The following is a 15665-nucleotide window of genomic DNA, read 5'->3' as shown; positions in this document are numbered from 1 at the left end:
TGACATAAATTGTGGTCGCTCGGTAACTACCGTCTTCCACCTTTCCTTTCGACACCCTCGCTATTTCCCTTACGACACCTCCACCACTGTTCCAATACCAATCTCTGATACCAAAATACGATTCAAGATGGTCCTTTGGACCCCAGAAAAGGACCAGCAAGTAAGAATCCATACACTCGGCCCAATATGCACGACCAGATAATCAGCTGTCTGGAGCGAGTCAGAGGTCGCATATACCTCAAGGACCCGCGCGTTGTGACCCGCTCTTTTCAATCTAGGAAACCAAATACAAGGCTAACATCGAGAAACTTTCACAGGTGCTGGCGTACTTTTACGACTTATGCAAGGGCAAAGGCGACATTGACTGGGACGAGCTTGCTGAGCGCATTGGCGGCGGTGAGTCTTCCTCCATCAAGCCGGGTTTCTGCACATGAGGATTCCTTTTCTACTGGTGATGCTCTAGCACAGCTCCATTGTCCTCTTTTCGTATCTCTGCATGAAATGTTTGGAACCACCCAGGAACACTAACTCACTACAAACAGATGCTACTGCCAGCGGTGTTCGACAGCATGTCCAGAAGCTGAGGTGGCGCAAGCCTGGTGACTCTCCCCAGACTCCAACCAAGTCCGGCGGCATCCGCAAGGCGAACACCAACACTGCTACCCCGACTCAAGCCAAGCGTGGTCGCCGTCGCAAGGGCGCCAAGGAGAATGTTGCTCCAGCTGAGCGCAGCTCCCCTGCTGGTCATGATGACGAGGAGGAGTAGAGCTGTCCGTTATTCTGCGCCTTAGTGTCTTTGACAATCTGCCCCCGAGGTCTCGGCCTCCTGGAGATCTTGTGGTTATGATCACCAAAGGGCGCATACACGGTGGAGACAGCATGATGGGTTATGGGGATGGTGGTCAAGCGGGATGAGATCTAGAAAGATCTTAAGGGATCTACATTCCACGGATGTTTCGGTTGGGGAGTCGCTTGATTCGGTTACGGGTTTTATGCTGGATTCCACCAACCTTTCTAATGGAAATCATTGATACCCTCGAAATCTGCTCCACGTATTCAAGCTTACGGATGACGGGAAGATGCATCTATTCATCTCCCCTTGGTGTTCCATGGATGTTTTCTGGTATTCCAAGGTTCCGTAAAAACGAATTATCCCAACGCCCTGTAGACATTACCACAAATATTGAACCGTCTCCTTACGGTTTAAGAACAAATTTCATCAGATGAGAGCTTCTATATATCCTTCACGGATAACAGAACTACAAGATAATCCCTTAAGATCAAGCAGTGTTGAAGTCACCTATTGTCAAAAGAAATCACCAAGAGCATAAGACTTAGCAAGACATCCAGTGGGCAATTATGATAGGTTTTTCATCGGGCTGGCTTACAGATATAGTTTTATAGCAAACAAACCGGAGCTGGCCAAAAGAGTCTTTCAACGTGCACGTTAAATCTGACGAGCGCCTGATGAACGACGACTTAAGCTGCAACTTCGCCCTGATCATCACCAACTCTCGTCAAGACGTTCCCCAACTCATCTTGCTTCTCTTCCCTTCTCATTCCTCCTCTTCTGCAACTCCCTTCGACACACCAAAATATCAATCACTGCGATCGTGAAGCATATCGCCGAAAAAATTAAAGCCATCCCACATCCAAACCCACATCGATTCTCCTCACATGGCGATTACTTGGGATTCGGAGGCCGATGCCAAGGTACGTTCGCCGACCCATGGCCCGGACGCATTGTGAGGTTATCCAAAGACACCCTGAAGACATGGTTCAGATTCCCATTCGGGTCTCTTTCGATCTCTTCTAACCTCTTCACGTCCCCTCATTTCCGTCTGCGGCCGGACTGCCTCGCTCATTCCAAATACATGATGTGTCATCCTGGTGTACCTGAAGAAACAGCGCTGACATTCGAATAGCTGGCCGTCGGCTTGGCAACACTCAGCAAGGTTGACTGGGAAGCACTGGCTAAGTTTATGGGCAATGGTAGGCACTATATCTCTGCCCGTTGGGATCCGCCACTGACATGTCCATAATACAGACTGCACGCCCGGTGCTCTGAAGCACCGCATCAGCCGCCTTCGCGCGCGCGCTGGCGTGACCGGCAGCAGCCCCAAGGCCAACCGGGTGCAGAAAGCCAAGTCTCCCAAGAAAGTGAAGAAGCCCAAGAAGGAGCAGACACCAGATGACTCCAACAGCGACGAGCATTTCAGTCTTGATGACAACTCGACTGACAACAAAGAAGAACCCCTGGCCACCGTCAAAGATGAAGCGCTGGCCGACGACGAATATGAAGCCTAGACTGACACCCGCCTCGTCTGCAACGCCTTGAGGATGGGTTGGTTGTCTGGTTGCATAGATGGATTTTTCACAAGGGGAAAAGAAGGTTGCTGTCGTCGGAGACTGCTTCATTTGCGTTGTGTTTTGTTTTGACCTCTGCGGGTGCGTAGGGGAGTTTCTTGCGTTTATTGGGATCAGTCTCCCATGGGTAATTCGAGACGCAGTACCAAAATCTTTCAAATAGATTGAATTTATCTGACTGATCCCGAACAGCCGTCCTGATTATCATGTAGATCGTGCCTAGGTCAACAGTGGTCCGCGGCCCATCCGCCTATCTACAGAACATACTTGGATAGCAAAGAATCATACCTGGGGATTGTTTTTGTTGTTTTGACGTTTTCACTAAAACAAACCAGACCATCAGGAAGACAGGAAGGAGGATAGAGTTCAGGAATTAGGGGGGGAAAGTGGGTAAGAAACACTGTTGTTGCAAAAAGCACCACCATATCACCAGACGTGCTTTTTCCTGGTAGTTTCGCAGCGTGAAAGCCGCCGGGTACCGGTGAGACAGTCGAGCACACAAAGCGATAGCACTCGACCGGTCTGCGATCCTGATAGATCAACTCAAATCAAAAGCTCAAATCACATGCAGTATGGGGGGATTAGCTCCCCAGGATCCCCCATTGGTACCAGCGCCAGAAAAGTCATGCTGACGACTTATGATTCATCCTCCGAGAAGCCAACACCCTCTCCACCGACGGTGACCTGCTCATCCTCATCCTCGTCTTTGAAAATGGCCCGGGCCCGAGCCCCCTTGGTGTGCGTCTTCTTCTGAGGCGTTTCGTCTTCGGCGCTGATGTCCTCCTCCACCTCGGAGGTGAAGGTGTCGGACTTGGTCACTTCGGGGGATGTAGATGCATCCTGGCGCTTGCGCTTGCGTGAAGTCGATGCTTTGGGAGTTCGGGGAGTTGCGGTGCTCTTGCCACGGCCGCTCTTGCTGGGAGTTGAGGTTGGAGTTGTCGCCACGTTGGAGGCTTCAAGGGCACCGGTCTTGAACAGATCTTTGATCTTGGAGATGCGCTCCTTGACTGCACGAGGAGTTGGCTTGGAGCCACTGTCACCAGCTGGAAACAAATCAGTGGGGTTGAACAAGAAGATGCTGGGCACCTGGTTTGGAGATGAGGAGGGCGACTTACGCCAGGCTTCGGCGACCTTGTTGGTGTCGACGCTCAGGTCATGGGTTTCAATGATTTTCAGAAGCAGCTGAGGAAACAGTCCCGTTGTTAGTTCAGTTCAAATCTCGAGTCTCAAGTCATAGCAGTCGTTGAGGGTTCAAAAATGATGCACAATGGACACAGCACACTGCATGATGCACGATGCAGATACAGAAAACGGTGGAACAGCAGGTAGTGCGCCAAAATTTCCACAGACGACCCCATAACGGATTGTCTGCTGGTGGAATTCATCCACTTCGGCATTGGTCGAGTGAGTTCATCCAGGATGATCATTCTTTTGTGTATCATGGACACCCATGGTGGATTGGCAGCAGCAGGGGACAAAGGACACCAGGGCTGGAATGAAGTGGCACTCACGATCTGGTCAGCTGGGTGAGTCCAGCGAACCTTTGCCTTGGAAATTTTGGCTGCGTCAGACATTGTAACGTTGTAATGCTGAAGTCCAGCAGTTCTCAATGATGCTGTGGGTGGAGTCGTATGCTGGTGAAACAGAGAGAGTCGGGCAAGGGAAGGGTATGGTGCATAAGGAATAATGTGGAGTTGTAGTTCAGAGAGTCAGGAGCGAGCACGTCACGTATCGATGACTTCAGAATGGCTCAAATGAGCCCCTTGTGCGAGATATCTGAACTGTGAAGGTATTGGCACATGGCAAGAGCCAGGTTTTTAAGCTATGGTTCCGGGACCCATCGAAAATATCAGCGGAGGAAAGGCTGTAAAGGTCTTCTTCTAGACACCGAGGTTTTGGTTGCTGAGATTGACGTTTGAGCCTGGGGATGATCCTCAAGGCGCTTTCAGGATGCTGTCTACCTAAGATACCTCCAGGGCTATCCATGCATCAATTACAAATGCAAGTAGTTCGCCTGGGCAAGCTACATGTCCATAGGCCCAAAAGAAGGCTACATACTTTTTTGGGTCTCGCAAAAGGCCATGACGGGTTATTTGTACGGCTCTATTGGAAAGCGCCGGTTACTTAGAAGAGGATCCCATATCGTAGAGGTACAATATCTAGACTCATCCAGGGTGGGAAAAGTAACCGCCACCAGGAATTGCCATGTTAAAATCCAAGTAACGGAAAAGTGACGGGAAAGTAACGGCAAAGTAACGAATACAGCAATATTGAACATATCCTAGTAGCATGCAGAAGGCCTCAGCTAAAGAATTGCCAAAGAATAAACCCCTAACGACATCTTCGGGGTATATGCTAGCCCCTACATACCTACCACAGAGTAGTATACTTTTAACCAGCATCAAGTGGTAAGAATAGTCATAGTTACTGCGTATCATATCAAAACTAAGTAACAAGAAAGCAACGGGAAAGCAACAGGAAAGCCCGGCAGACATAATCTGTTGGATTCAGGACCTTAAGAGTTGGAAGCTCATGAGATTCATCGGACGAGCTCTTGGGTCATCAAGGTCTGGGTCGGGACCTATAGGAGAGATCGAGGGAATCATCAAGGCGTGTATACTCGGTTCGAATTGTCAAAGAGGCAATCATTAAAGGGGGAAAGGGGCAATCCACGGCATAAGGGAAGAACAATAAAAAGACATGGTACAACCTATACGATAAGTCTGTTTACACCTGCTGCTTATGTAAAATCGCCCACTTAACAGGACCACGTTTAAATATATATATCTGGGCCATACATTAATTAAATTAATCCAGCTTACGTCTATAGTTAAATTAATACCTGAACTACCTATAACTAACTAATATCTGGTATAATAGCCCTATAAATCTTAGCGTGGTGTAAACAGACTTTTGCTCTATTAGTGTATTTACAAACAACACTTTGTCTGGTTGCAATTCCTGGTTTTTACTGAATGACACTTGCGTATATGGTCTCTTTCTTCATTATAGTGTCCCAAGGGGGGTGGATGATCTCCATTTAAGAGACCATTTCCCTCTATCACCACTGGAATATTGATCCAAAAACAAAGAACAAGAGGGCGCTGGGGAGGAAGAAGGAGAAAAAGAGACATCCCTCGCCGCAACAGGGCTGCCTAACCAGTAAGATATCTACCATCTAGAATAATTCTCTTCTGCCCTCGATTTCCTAAATCGAAGCAACGGAAAACGAACTAGAAAAGCGTGAATCTGACCAACACTTACTGCAGTGTCAAAAAGGAACTCTAAAAGGATTTTGGCATGAAGGGGTGGCGCGCAACGCAGTTGATGCCGAGTTTTCTTCGTTGGTGTCCGGCAATAACCTTGCAAGCCTGGCGTTGGCCAACTCCGGCTTCAAGGACTAGGAAGGTGAGGTAGTTCGGTGGCAGAGTGATCTGTTAACCAGCAGTTTGAAGATATGGCCAGACCTCGGGCGATATTGGCAGCACGTATAGGTGGCCTATAGGTGTCGTGTTGTTATAATAGAGGAGAACGGGCAGTGACAAGGATCGGTTGATCTCCGAGCGAAGCCAAGACAGGGCTACCCAAAGCACTGCACTACCATCGTGGTACCTTAACGTCTTGATATCTGCTCAAGGCAAGACCTTGAGGCAATTTTCCTCCTGAATCTCCGGGAAATTAGAGATGCAGAGATTCAAGGAAATGATATACTCACTAGATTAGGTCGCGGACAACATGCGAGAGCTTCCCGTTGCTATCTAGCCGGGGTACATGGGAAGGAAGCTGCTGTTTGTACCCGGTCATCTTGAATCGATCAATCAGTAGACACGAAAGTGGAGAAGCGAGCCGAAGCAGCAGCAGCATGGAAGGATTATGTACTAAAGTTGAAAACCTATAGGGAAAGTCTATAGGATCAGTTCCGGGGCTTTAACGGCCGTTGAACTAATTACCTAGGTATTCCAAAGTGGATAGCCCCTATCCAAATCCACCTGACGCCTGTTGATGGTGAGTTCCAAGGTGAGTTCACGCTGTGAGTCATATACATGTGGCGTAGGCGCACGTGTTAGGTGTTGGGTTGATTATGTTGTGAATCAAAAAAAGTCGGAGACGTTGTCGATCGGATCTCATAGGGAGTCGGTAGGCGGACAAATGACGCGGGGGGGATCGCGTTGCCCTAGTCGATACTCCAACAACCATCCAAATGCTCTCAATCTATAACTACCCCCACCCTCAACCACTCTTCAACCTTTAACAGGCATCTGCCGAATAAGATATGAATTCTTTGCTTGATGAATCCCCATCGGCACCAGAAAGTTCATTTCCAGTGGTCTCCCAAATCTTCGTTTCCTGCACCCCCCGTGTCTCCGTCCCCGCCTCAAAGCCTTCCATCTACACACTCGAGAAGATCAACAGTTTTCTACTTCGTCACTGTGACTTGACTCAAGTCATTCCCTTCGTTCGTTTCTATCATCCCATCAGGTCAGATCTTTATGCACTTGTCTTTCCATCGCGAATGCCTGTTGACTAGGAATCTCTTCAGGGATCAATCAACTTTTCCAGCAGCACTCCTCACTGGTCGACTGCCATGAAGGTCGAATGTGAGCGAGTCTTGGCTGCTCTGCTGGCCGCCCAGCCTGGCATCAGAGTACGTCGACATGAGACCTCATCCTCTCAGGTAGACAATATGATCTAACACTATCGCACAGCTGGACTACAACGCCATTGCGCGCATGTACGGCCAGGGTGCCAAGTACAACACCATGGAGCACAAGTTCCGTGGCTACCGCAAGTTTGCCGAGGAGCTGACCCGTGAAGCAGGGGATGAGCCAAACCTGACTCCGCGCCCTCGGACTACGCGTGCTCCGCGCACTGGTCCCAAGAGCACCGGCTCTCGCAAGAAGGGAAAAGCAGCCAAGGGCACCGAGGCCGAGATGAGCATTGCCAGCGGCACCGAGGGGGCGCGTGAGGCTCCCATCCAGCTTAGTGACGACAACTTGGAAGCTTTCAGCCCCATCAAGTCCGAGATCAAGAAGGAACAAGATGACGTCTCGAGCATTATGGGCATCAAGAAGCACCCGCTGGAGGATTTGGTCGAGGTCGAGGACAACGAAGAACCCGCCTTCAAACGCCAGAAGCATGCCTCTGGTCTCGTCAAGGCCCCGCTCTTCAACAGCCAGGAGAATGGATACGTTCTTCCCCAGATCGATGGAAGTAATCTCGATCCCCAGATGAGCATCCCCGACACCACTGCCCACAGCTTTGACACCATGCTCTACAGCAACCGTCTGCACGACGGTGCTAGCTACTACTTCGACGAAGCATAGATGCACCCTCCAGATGCAGTCCAGAGATCATACCTGGCCATAATTCACAACTTCTTTTTCCACGCACGTTTTTCACGTTCTTTACGCCACAACTGGTTCGCGAAGAACTTTTTTGCTTTTTCCATTGCCCAGATGCAAGATGGATGAAGATGGGCTCGAGACTGGGAAAGATTCCAATTTGTCAACTATTCTCACGCGGCTTCCTAGGCGTGCTTTTAGGAAAAATCCCAGTTCTAATTGCTTTTTCAGTTGGTGGTTTCAGTGGTATGTTATACACATGATCCAATCCACCACGCGTTGCGGGCTCGCGTGAGGGAACGCACTCCCGGCGATAAATGCCAAGTGGGATGGGTTGCCTAACCCCTTAATCGCGTGTCACGACAGAAAATACAGTAATATATAGTGGTACAAATGTGCGTTCCTATTTCTTAGCCTAGTGCTACTCCTGATTTTGCAACAAGTCGTAGTTAGCGGATTCTGCCCTGCTCTGTATTATATAATGTCTCCTTGCACTGGAGCTGCCCAGGTGGTCACTAACCTTGGAATACTATATTCGGAAGGCGCGGGAAAGTAGAGTTGACCGCCTATGATAGAGAGTGCCAGGAAACACAAGACTTCTGTAAAGGTGTCTAATTTCATTATTCTTCTTAGTTGTCCAGATCATAACTTTTGCTTACACTAGCCATGGTTTCTGCTACACTCGCCACGACTTTTCTTACGTTCCTCTCTTTGTCCGCCCTATGCGGGTCTCTACTCGAGCTCTCGTCTTGCCGAGTGGGGTCGGGAATTATGGGGGCATAACAATACAGCAGATATATGCATAGAATATATGCCTATTTCCGATTACATCCAAAATTTATAACCAGAGGCTAGAGATCTTCCCATTCCTATGTGAATCGTTCCAAGAGACTTAGAATAAGAGGACCTCGATGCCCTTAGCCGGTACTTGATCACTGTATACCACTGTGACTGAAAGAGGATACTCTGAAAAACGGAGCCAAACTGTATATGGAAAGTATGTCGACACCCAGCTTTTTGTGTAGATCCACTTCCTGCATTAAGCCATACATAAAATACTACATGATATTAGAGCTGTCATATAGGGAAGTTGGATTACCCTCTGCCATAGACTCTCGTACGTCATCTGTTATAAAATCATTAAACAAAGGAGTGGAGTACAGTTGGTTACGCAAAAAGCTGACCAGGTATAGGAACTATTCCACGCTTGTCCTTGTCTGGACCTAGCGCAGTGTTACCCGGACGGTATACAGCCCCGGGGGCCTACTACTACTGTACATAATAATATATAATATATCCATGGATAGTAGCAAGTTGAATCCTCCAATGTCGCCCCCGGGGCCGAAGCTGGTATTTTCCTTTCTAACAATTCCCAGCATGGGGGTAATTTAATCAGTCTCCCTGGAAAAGAAAAAGGCCCCAGAAGGGATTCAGGAGGTCTTTCCCCGAAACAAGAGAAATTAATCATCAGGGCCCTGTGGTTGCCCAGGTGGAAGAGTGGTCTTCTTATAAGTTAAACTTCTGCCCAAACTGTTTAAACACTCTACCAAAGCCCAGCCAAAATGTTGTTACGCGTCTTGACGTCACTCCTGTTTCTCCCTTTCTTTGCCCAGGCAGCTCCCAGTCCTGCCGTCCTGGTGCCGCGAGGTGCCGCAGACCTTTTTCAGATGTTTACAGGCGAGGATGGTGACTGCTCTTCATACAGTGGCGTGGATACATGGGCCGAAGACGCGAAGGAGATGGCGACGAGTGGCAATACGTCGCTCACTGAACTACTCAAATCCTCCGTTCCATACACTCAATCAACCATGATATGGTCTCACACTGCGCTGAATATGTGGGGCACCGAGTACGAAGTCCCAGACAATAAAGAGGTCACCTTTCCACAGGGAACAAATCCGTTGCCCCAAGTCCAATGTATGTTACTTGGCTCGACTCAGATGTCTGTGACTAACGTAGATCTGTATTAGCTGTTTACGACGACATCCTCAACGCCCTCGACACAAAGCGATTCACGTTAACATGTGGTGATAAACAATGGGAATGGGTCAAAACATATGGCGACGTAGGCTTGGAGCCAGCCGACGAGCCTATTGCTGAGTATCTTGGTCTAGATTGTAAGATCTGCGTTCTCCCCACGAAGGTATCGGTGTGCCTCGCTTACAATACTCGGTATAGCCTGCCAGGTTAAGGGTCTTTGGTACAACACAGTGACTCAAAGGTTCAAAAAAGAGTCTCCCCAACTCCTCGATGCGGATGGAAACCCACGCTCGGAATCGATCTGTAAAAATTCGAACGCCTTTGCCATGGCATTCCCGACTCTACAAACACTACTTCTTTGCGATAAGCTATGGGAATCGAACGTCGAAGAGAATCTGGCGGCCTCTAAAGAAGCAGCAGCACAGGTTTCCTCCGGAACGGCTATTAAGGATATATATCCCCGGTCATATCCAGTTTTTCATGAATTGCTTCATCTCATAAATAGGGCTTGTGAGTATCTCCCGAGGTCGGCTGGTTGGTTCTGTACGGGTTTAATGCTTTGACTAACAACTGCCCAGTCAAGGATATTCCTTACACAAACAGCAAAGGGGAGCTGGAACCTGGATATGGATGGAAGGGGGCTCGTGGAGTATTACTTGAGGGGGGGGGCAAGGAACTTATCAATGTGGACAACTATGTCAACTATGCATTTGCAGCCAGCCTGGTCCCGCAGGATTTCGCTGACGGTGAAAAGGCATGAAGGGAAAAGATGATCGAAAGCGTTGTATAATCTGCCAGTATTCTAGATTATAGAGTGCTATGTTTAACATTCATGGAGTCATTCATATCAGCGATTGCGCATGACTTTGATTGATGGTTTAGACATTCTTAGACCGACAGAGCAAGGCTTCTGAAATTCGACGACTACCTGTAGAGCTCGCTGTTTTCAGCTTTAGTGGAAGTTTGGATATACTATGGATTTTACCACTACCTAGATTACTAACGTAAGGAGTTGTAGAATGAAAACGTCATGGATCCCAGGTCGTGGATTCAATCAAATCGTCTGTTGAGGGCTCTCGCATTCTCTCACGAGATATTAGATGCAACGAGCGGGGTATCACAAAAGATAGTGCAAAGGAAGCGTATGACAACAAGAAAACAAAACAAGTCGAGACCTGTTATCCCCAAACCGGCATCACAAGCGAGCCCCCTATCTTGCTACTCCATGCAGGTAGGTTAAGCTTCATCGTGGCGTCGTACATAGTTCTCAACGGCTTTCTGAACCTCGAACTTTAATTTGTCGAAGGCACCATAGATTCCCTCCCGCTCATCTGGTTGCTCGATGAGAGCAGTTGCGAAGCACTGCAGCTGAGACTCGAAGGAATCCATGCCATTCATAACAAGTGTGCAGACATCACCACGGAGGGAAGTCTGTTTCAGCTCACATTTGAAATGATCACGACGCAGCGGAGCAACTGGAGTTCTGGGGAGAAGGTCATCATCAGTTTCGTCTTCACCCGTGGAGTCGGCAACCCTGCGTACATTGCTGGGCACATTGCTTGGCCGGGCGAGAGGACTAGACGGGGATTCCGCCCCCGGAGCAACAAAGGGACGCCGGACATAAGACTGTGGAGGAATCGCAGAAGGAGCAGGCGGGCTTTGCCTGTCATGTTCAAGCTCCCAGGCGATCATACGGCGACGACATGATTGCCATGAGTATGTCCGGTCCGCGGTATCGGCAAATGCACTGGCAACTTGCATCCAAAACGACTTTTTGTGTGCGGATAGTCTTTCAGCACCCTTGTGAGCCAAGCACACATCGATCAACTGTTTCTCTTCTGCATCTGACAGCGGTATACCACGGCCAGATGCGGGGCCCTGGGTGGTAGTGATACCGCGCACCTGAGTGCCGCCCTGGGGAGGCGGCGCAGACATCATGTCCCCGGTGCCGGACTTCTGGCGGAAAACAAGGTAGCTATTATTCAAATGTCATCCAGCGTGGCCACAAAAGGAGAACACCAAGCTTTGGACGGCCCAGAATAAGATAGTTTCTCGGTGTGGGTGGTGGAGCAAAGGGGATGTTATCGGGGCGAAATGTGGATGCGGAGACTAGCGTCCACTACGGGAACGCGTCCCGGCCACGCGCGTCAGAACAACATTCCGGTGCTATGCAGGTTGGACACTGGCATTATTGACCAATCTCAAGGAACCACGCTCGTTGGCTGCTGGACTCAGCCATGCAGATGGGCACGTGGCCTGGAAACCCTAAACCAACGCCCGCGTTGAAATACGTGGTGTGAGCAGGATCGATCGTTCGTACCTCGTGTCTCATTATATGCAATAGTATGGGACAGCTATATGCCACCTGACGCCAAACACCATTGAGGCCTACGGAAAAGTATCGCACAACGCTTCCTGTCGATGGAATACAGAGTCCGGCTCCAAGTCCTAGTGTCTAGTGACACAATTGGATCCACTGCGCAACAATATCCTCCATATCATGGGCAATGCCCCATTGCCCCGAGAGGCACCGAAAGAGCTTTTGCATCGAGTTGAGCTCGTACAAAAGATTACGGACCGCGCCACCCGTTAAGGCAGGCGCCACACCTTGCTCCATTTCCACAAATCTCCGAGTTTCCGAGCCTGAAGATGACCGGATGTCGTCAGGACCAAGATGAAGGTCTGAGTGAGACAACAAAGCATCTTGCCACACGATTGTGCGAGGGAGACGGACCGTGGCCACGCCAGCGAGTGAGAACACGATGTATATTGTGGCTGCAGCGAACAGCGAACTAGGCATGTGTACAACATGAGCTCGGCCACGCGGCAGCTGCTCCACGATATCTTGAATAGCGACCGCATGTAGGACTGCGCGCCGGGCATCTTCCGTGTTGGCCCACCGAACGAGATCAAATTCAGATAAAAAGGTTCGACCACCACCCGAAACATGTTGTGCGATGTTGTAATGCGAGCAGACGTGTCGAGATAGAACAGTTGAGTTGATCATCGTGTCTAAACACACGGTGTGCCAGCGGAGGAGAATTTCAAGTCTCTCGGCGGCAGAGAAATGGATACTCATAGAGATTGTCTCGTGGACTTGAGCAAGTGCTCTGCGGACGTCGGATCGGCCGGGTACACCAACTGCCAGGTCATGGTCACCACAGTCCGAGATCAAAGACTGGAGTCCTTCCAGGACGACCCGAAGAGCGAACGAAGAAAACTGGTATTCCAAAGCCCGAAAGTTACCAACAGGTGGGAAGAGAGAACGGAAAACGACTCGGAAGGAGGACTGGTCAGGCTTCTGGCTGTGCATGTGTGCTAGCCATTCGTCGGCAGTGCTTGCGTCGAAAGCAGGCTCGCTGCTAGGTAGGCTCAATGGATTAGACACATGGTGGGCGGAAGCTCCGTCACCAGACATTTGAGCGACCAGGCCATCGAGAACGTAGTACGCCAGCAGCGCCCGTTGCTGAATCTCCCGGGCGGACCAGATCTGCCATTGGTGTTCTTTCTCTGCACTTGGGGCGTCGGTTGAAGGAAGGTTCTCCAAAGAGTAAGGTTCGCTGTCGTACATCCCACAGTGCCGTGCCCAAAAGAATCCTAGTGGACGAAACACTTGGCTTGTCGTTCGAACAGCGCGGTTCTTGGACAGTGCTCCGTAGATCTGTCCAAGCAGGGCTGTGATCATTAGTTGCACCCCCTTGCAAGCATCGTAAGGTCCATTGTGAGTTATCAAGGACTGCCAGGAGGTAGCAACAGCAGTGTGGGCCAACCGCCACAATGCCTCACCCTTTACAACAGAATCACTGGGACCTAGGTACAGCGACCCGATGGCGATGGCATTGAGCAGTAGGGCATGGGTACATTCTCGGAACACGAACGTGGCTCGATGAAGGATTGGGAATGTTGGGATGAAGCGAACAAAGAACATGTGAAGGCATTCGTCGAGGAAGACAGATGTGATAGACGTGGCCTTGACAGCAGCGGTGACGCTCGACGACTAGTAGAACCACGCATTAGTGTCATTTGGCCTAGTTGGGGGCTGAATAGACCAAAAATAATCTGCAAATTATTGCTTCTTATGATATCCCCCGAGTCAAGGCGAACAATGTCACTTACCGAGCTAGTTACCATCTCAGTCACATCGCGCACGGCCTGGTGGCCCCCGCCGGTTGGAATAGTGCCCACCGATGAACTACGATCGTCAAAGGAGTTTGGCGACCCAAGGCCCATACCATTGACACCCTGTACAACCGGTGGGAAGGGAAGTGTTCCCAGTGGCATCTGCCATTGGTCTGTGATGTCCGAAGACATGAGACTCTGGAATAGATTCTCTGAATCAGGCCAAACGAGGGCAAAATCCAGATCGGAGGCGGCATTGTGCATGTCTGGATGCTGGCTAGACCGCGCCTCATCCCACGACTGGCTGGTCGCAGAGGTCGAGGCCGGGTCTGCCGTAGATGCACTCTTCGAGTCCCACGAAGTCATAGAGTCTAACGACGCCGACGGGGGCACCGCAGCCGATGGCGGGCCATGCTTTGCATTCATATCACGCACATGCAGCTTCTCATGGCGGGTAAGAGCATCTTGCCGGGCAAAAGGCCGGCGACACACTTTGCAGACATACGGCTTGGACCCAGTATCTATTGCGAGTCGTTCCGGTCAGCCGACAGATTGAAGCGGGACTGGAAGGAGCGGAATTTGAATAATCATAGACATCGATGAAGATGCAAGACAACTTACGACAGCGTTCATGTCTCTGCTCATTTGCCCATTAGCAACTCGCACGATTGCGCCTCCGTTGGCAGATCAGGCCCGAGAGCTGCCCCTCAAAATCGTGGGGACGGGCGAGATCAGGAAAAAACACTCACTCGTAGATGCTCTGCCTTGGTGAATCCTTTCTGGCACACACGACAAACCAGTTTCTTGACCCCTGCAGGTGTCTGCGGTGCCGTCATGGTCTCCATCGACACCATCTGTTGGGGGCGTGTGGGAGGTTGAAGGAGGGAAGAGGTGCGAATGTGGAGAGGCAATTGTGGGGTGTGGCACTTCATCTGACTACGCGGAGCAAAATCCTTCCACCCAGCTCGACTGTCGATCCTGAACAAGCGTGGGGATTCCAAACCAGTGGCCCCTTGCACCATTTCTCGTCAGGCTGGGTTGATCTCGTCGTCGACTCGTATACGTTCATTCAGAACGGATGGTTCCAAGTGTTGCGAGTGCGTGGCACCGTCGCCCGTTTTGCTCGACTCGACATCTACGACATCTCCACTCCCTTCTCCAGCGAACACTGCGCAACCCATGGATAGTGACCTCGGCATTTTCACCCTTCGCGCTCTAACTCCGGGGACTCCGCAGAGCCCCCCCCCATGGCCATGATTGATCCAGGCTGTCCGCGCTCCACCCACACTAGCTCAAGGCCGAATCACAGCATCGCCAGAGGACTGGCCGGATTCCCCAGATCCGAGGATGCAAATCTGTGGGCGGCTTCGATTCCGCACGGGTTCTGGAGATCGAATACGGGGGAGATTGCGCCAAGCCGCGTCTTCCTAAGCATCGCATGGATATCCTCGGTCTCAGCGACGCCGGTACTTGATCGGGTGTGGGCATGCCGTGTAGACAGCGACAAGCCCTGTCGACTAGCCGTTCTCAAGTGCTAGCAGGACTCGTTGATCTACCTGCATGACATCGAGGGCGGCCTTTGTTGCCCCTGACTCGCCGATCCCGAACAATCCGCCGTGGAGACCTTTCGCATTTTCTTTCTCCAGCCCAGCGAGGATCCGTGTCTCCGGTCCACTCAATTCAATCCAGGGGGCCTTATGCGTACTCACAATAATGTCGGTTCCCGGCACGCTAGGAGCCCTTAGCCGTACTTTTTCGTCACGGTGCATCAGTCAAGCGCAGGAGACTGCCCGGGGATCAGTCGTCACCCTCGCCCACCCCCTCTCTCGCGTCCCTAGGGAGGTAACTTTACTTGTA

At 50.5% G+C, this 15665-nt stretch overlaps 8 protein-coding genes across 8 annotated transcripts; 4 read left to right on the top strand and 4 right to left on the bottom strand.

Annotated features, from left to right (window-relative positions):
• Positions 1 to 127: 127 nt before the first annotated feature.
• Positions 128 to 766, top strand: N7459_004487 (uncharacterized protein; the record flags this gene model as incomplete). Its single annotated transcript, XM_056943671.1, has 3 exons — positions 128 to 160; positions 318 to 396; positions 543 to 766. 3 exons carry the CDS (start codon positions 128 to 130, stop codon positions 764 to 766), a joined length of 336 nt encoding a protein of 111 aa, XP_056800554.1.
• A 911-nt stretch (positions 767 to 1677) lies between these two features.
• On the top strand, positions 1678 to 2307 carry N7459_004486 (uncharacterized protein; the record flags this gene model as incomplete). Its single annotated transcript, XM_056943670.1, has 3 exons — positions 1678 to 1713; positions 1926 to 1992; positions 2048 to 2307. 3 exons carry the CDS (start codon positions 1678 to 1680, stop codon positions 2305 to 2307), a joined length of 363 nt encoding a protein of 120 aa, XP_056800553.1.
• A 696-nt stretch (positions 2308 to 3003) lies between these two features.
• Positions 3004 to 3941, bottom strand: N7459_004485 (uncharacterized protein; the record flags this gene model as incomplete). The annotated part of the gene is made up of 2 exons (XM_056943669.1): positions 3004 to 3549; positions 3879 to 3941. The coding sequence occupies 2 exons, from the start codon at positions 3939 to 3941 to the stop codon at positions 3004 to 3006; spliced, it is 609 nt and encodes a 202-aa protein (XP_056800552.1).
• Positions 3942 to 6952: 3011 nt separating this feature from the next.
• On the top strand, positions 6953 to 7691 carry N7459_004484 (uncharacterized protein; the record flags this gene model as incomplete). Its single annotated transcript, XM_056943668.1, has 2 exons — positions 6953 to 7012; positions 7074 to 7691. 2 exons carry the CDS (start codon positions 6953 to 6955, stop codon positions 7689 to 7691), a joined length of 678 nt encoding a protein of 225 aa, XP_056800551.1.
• Positions 7692 to 9271: 1580 nt separating this feature from the next.
• Positions 9272 to 10449, top strand: N7459_004483 (uncharacterized protein; the record flags this gene model as incomplete). The annotated part of the gene is made up of 4 exons (XM_056943667.1): positions 9272 to 9626; positions 9680 to 9826; positions 9888 to 10199; positions 10268 to 10449. 4 exons carry the CDS (start codon positions 9272 to 9274, stop codon positions 10447 to 10449), a joined length of 996 nt encoding a protein of 331 aa, XP_056800550.1.
• A 476-nt stretch (positions 10450 to 10925) lies between these two features.
• N7459_004482 (uncharacterized protein) lies at positions 10926 to 11627 on the bottom strand (the record flags this gene model as incomplete). The annotated part of the gene is made up of 1 exon (XM_056943666.1): positions 10926 to 11627. The coding sequence occupies one exon, from the start codon at positions 11625 to 11627 to the stop codon at positions 10926 to 10928; it is 702 nt and encodes a 233-aa protein (XP_056800549.1).
• Positions 11628 to 12144: 517 nt separating this feature from the next.
• N7459_004481 (uncharacterized protein) lies at positions 12145 to 14662 on the bottom strand (the record flags this gene model as incomplete). Its single annotated transcript, XM_056943665.1, has 4 exons — positions 12145 to 13686; positions 13806 to 14329; positions 14430 to 14445; positions 14558 to 14662. 4 exons carry the CDS (start codon positions 14660 to 14662, stop codon positions 12145 to 12147), a joined length of 2187 nt encoding a protein of 728 aa, XP_056800548.1.
• A 449-nt stretch (positions 14663 to 15111) lies between these two features.
• Positions 15112 to 15577, bottom strand: N7459_004480 (uncharacterized protein; the record flags this gene model as incomplete). Its single annotated transcript, XM_056943664.1, has 2 exons — positions 15112 to 15318; positions 15365 to 15577. 2 exons carry the CDS (start codon positions 15575 to 15577, stop codon positions 15112 to 15114), a joined length of 420 nt encoding a protein of 139 aa, XP_056800547.1.
• Positions 15578 to 15665: the final 88 nt, after the last annotated feature.

This window comes from Penicillium hispanicum (assembly GCF_028827665.1).
Source record: "Penicillium hispanicum strain IBT 35686 chromosome Unknown utg000004l_segment0_segment0, whole genome shotgun sequence".
Classification (NCBI taxonomy): Eukaryota; Fungi; Ascomycota; class Eurotiomycetes; order Eurotiales; family Aspergillaceae; genus Penicillium; species Penicillium hispanicum.
Note: the sequence above shows the minus strand (reverse complement) of the source record. Positions and strands in the feature narration are given on the sequence as shown.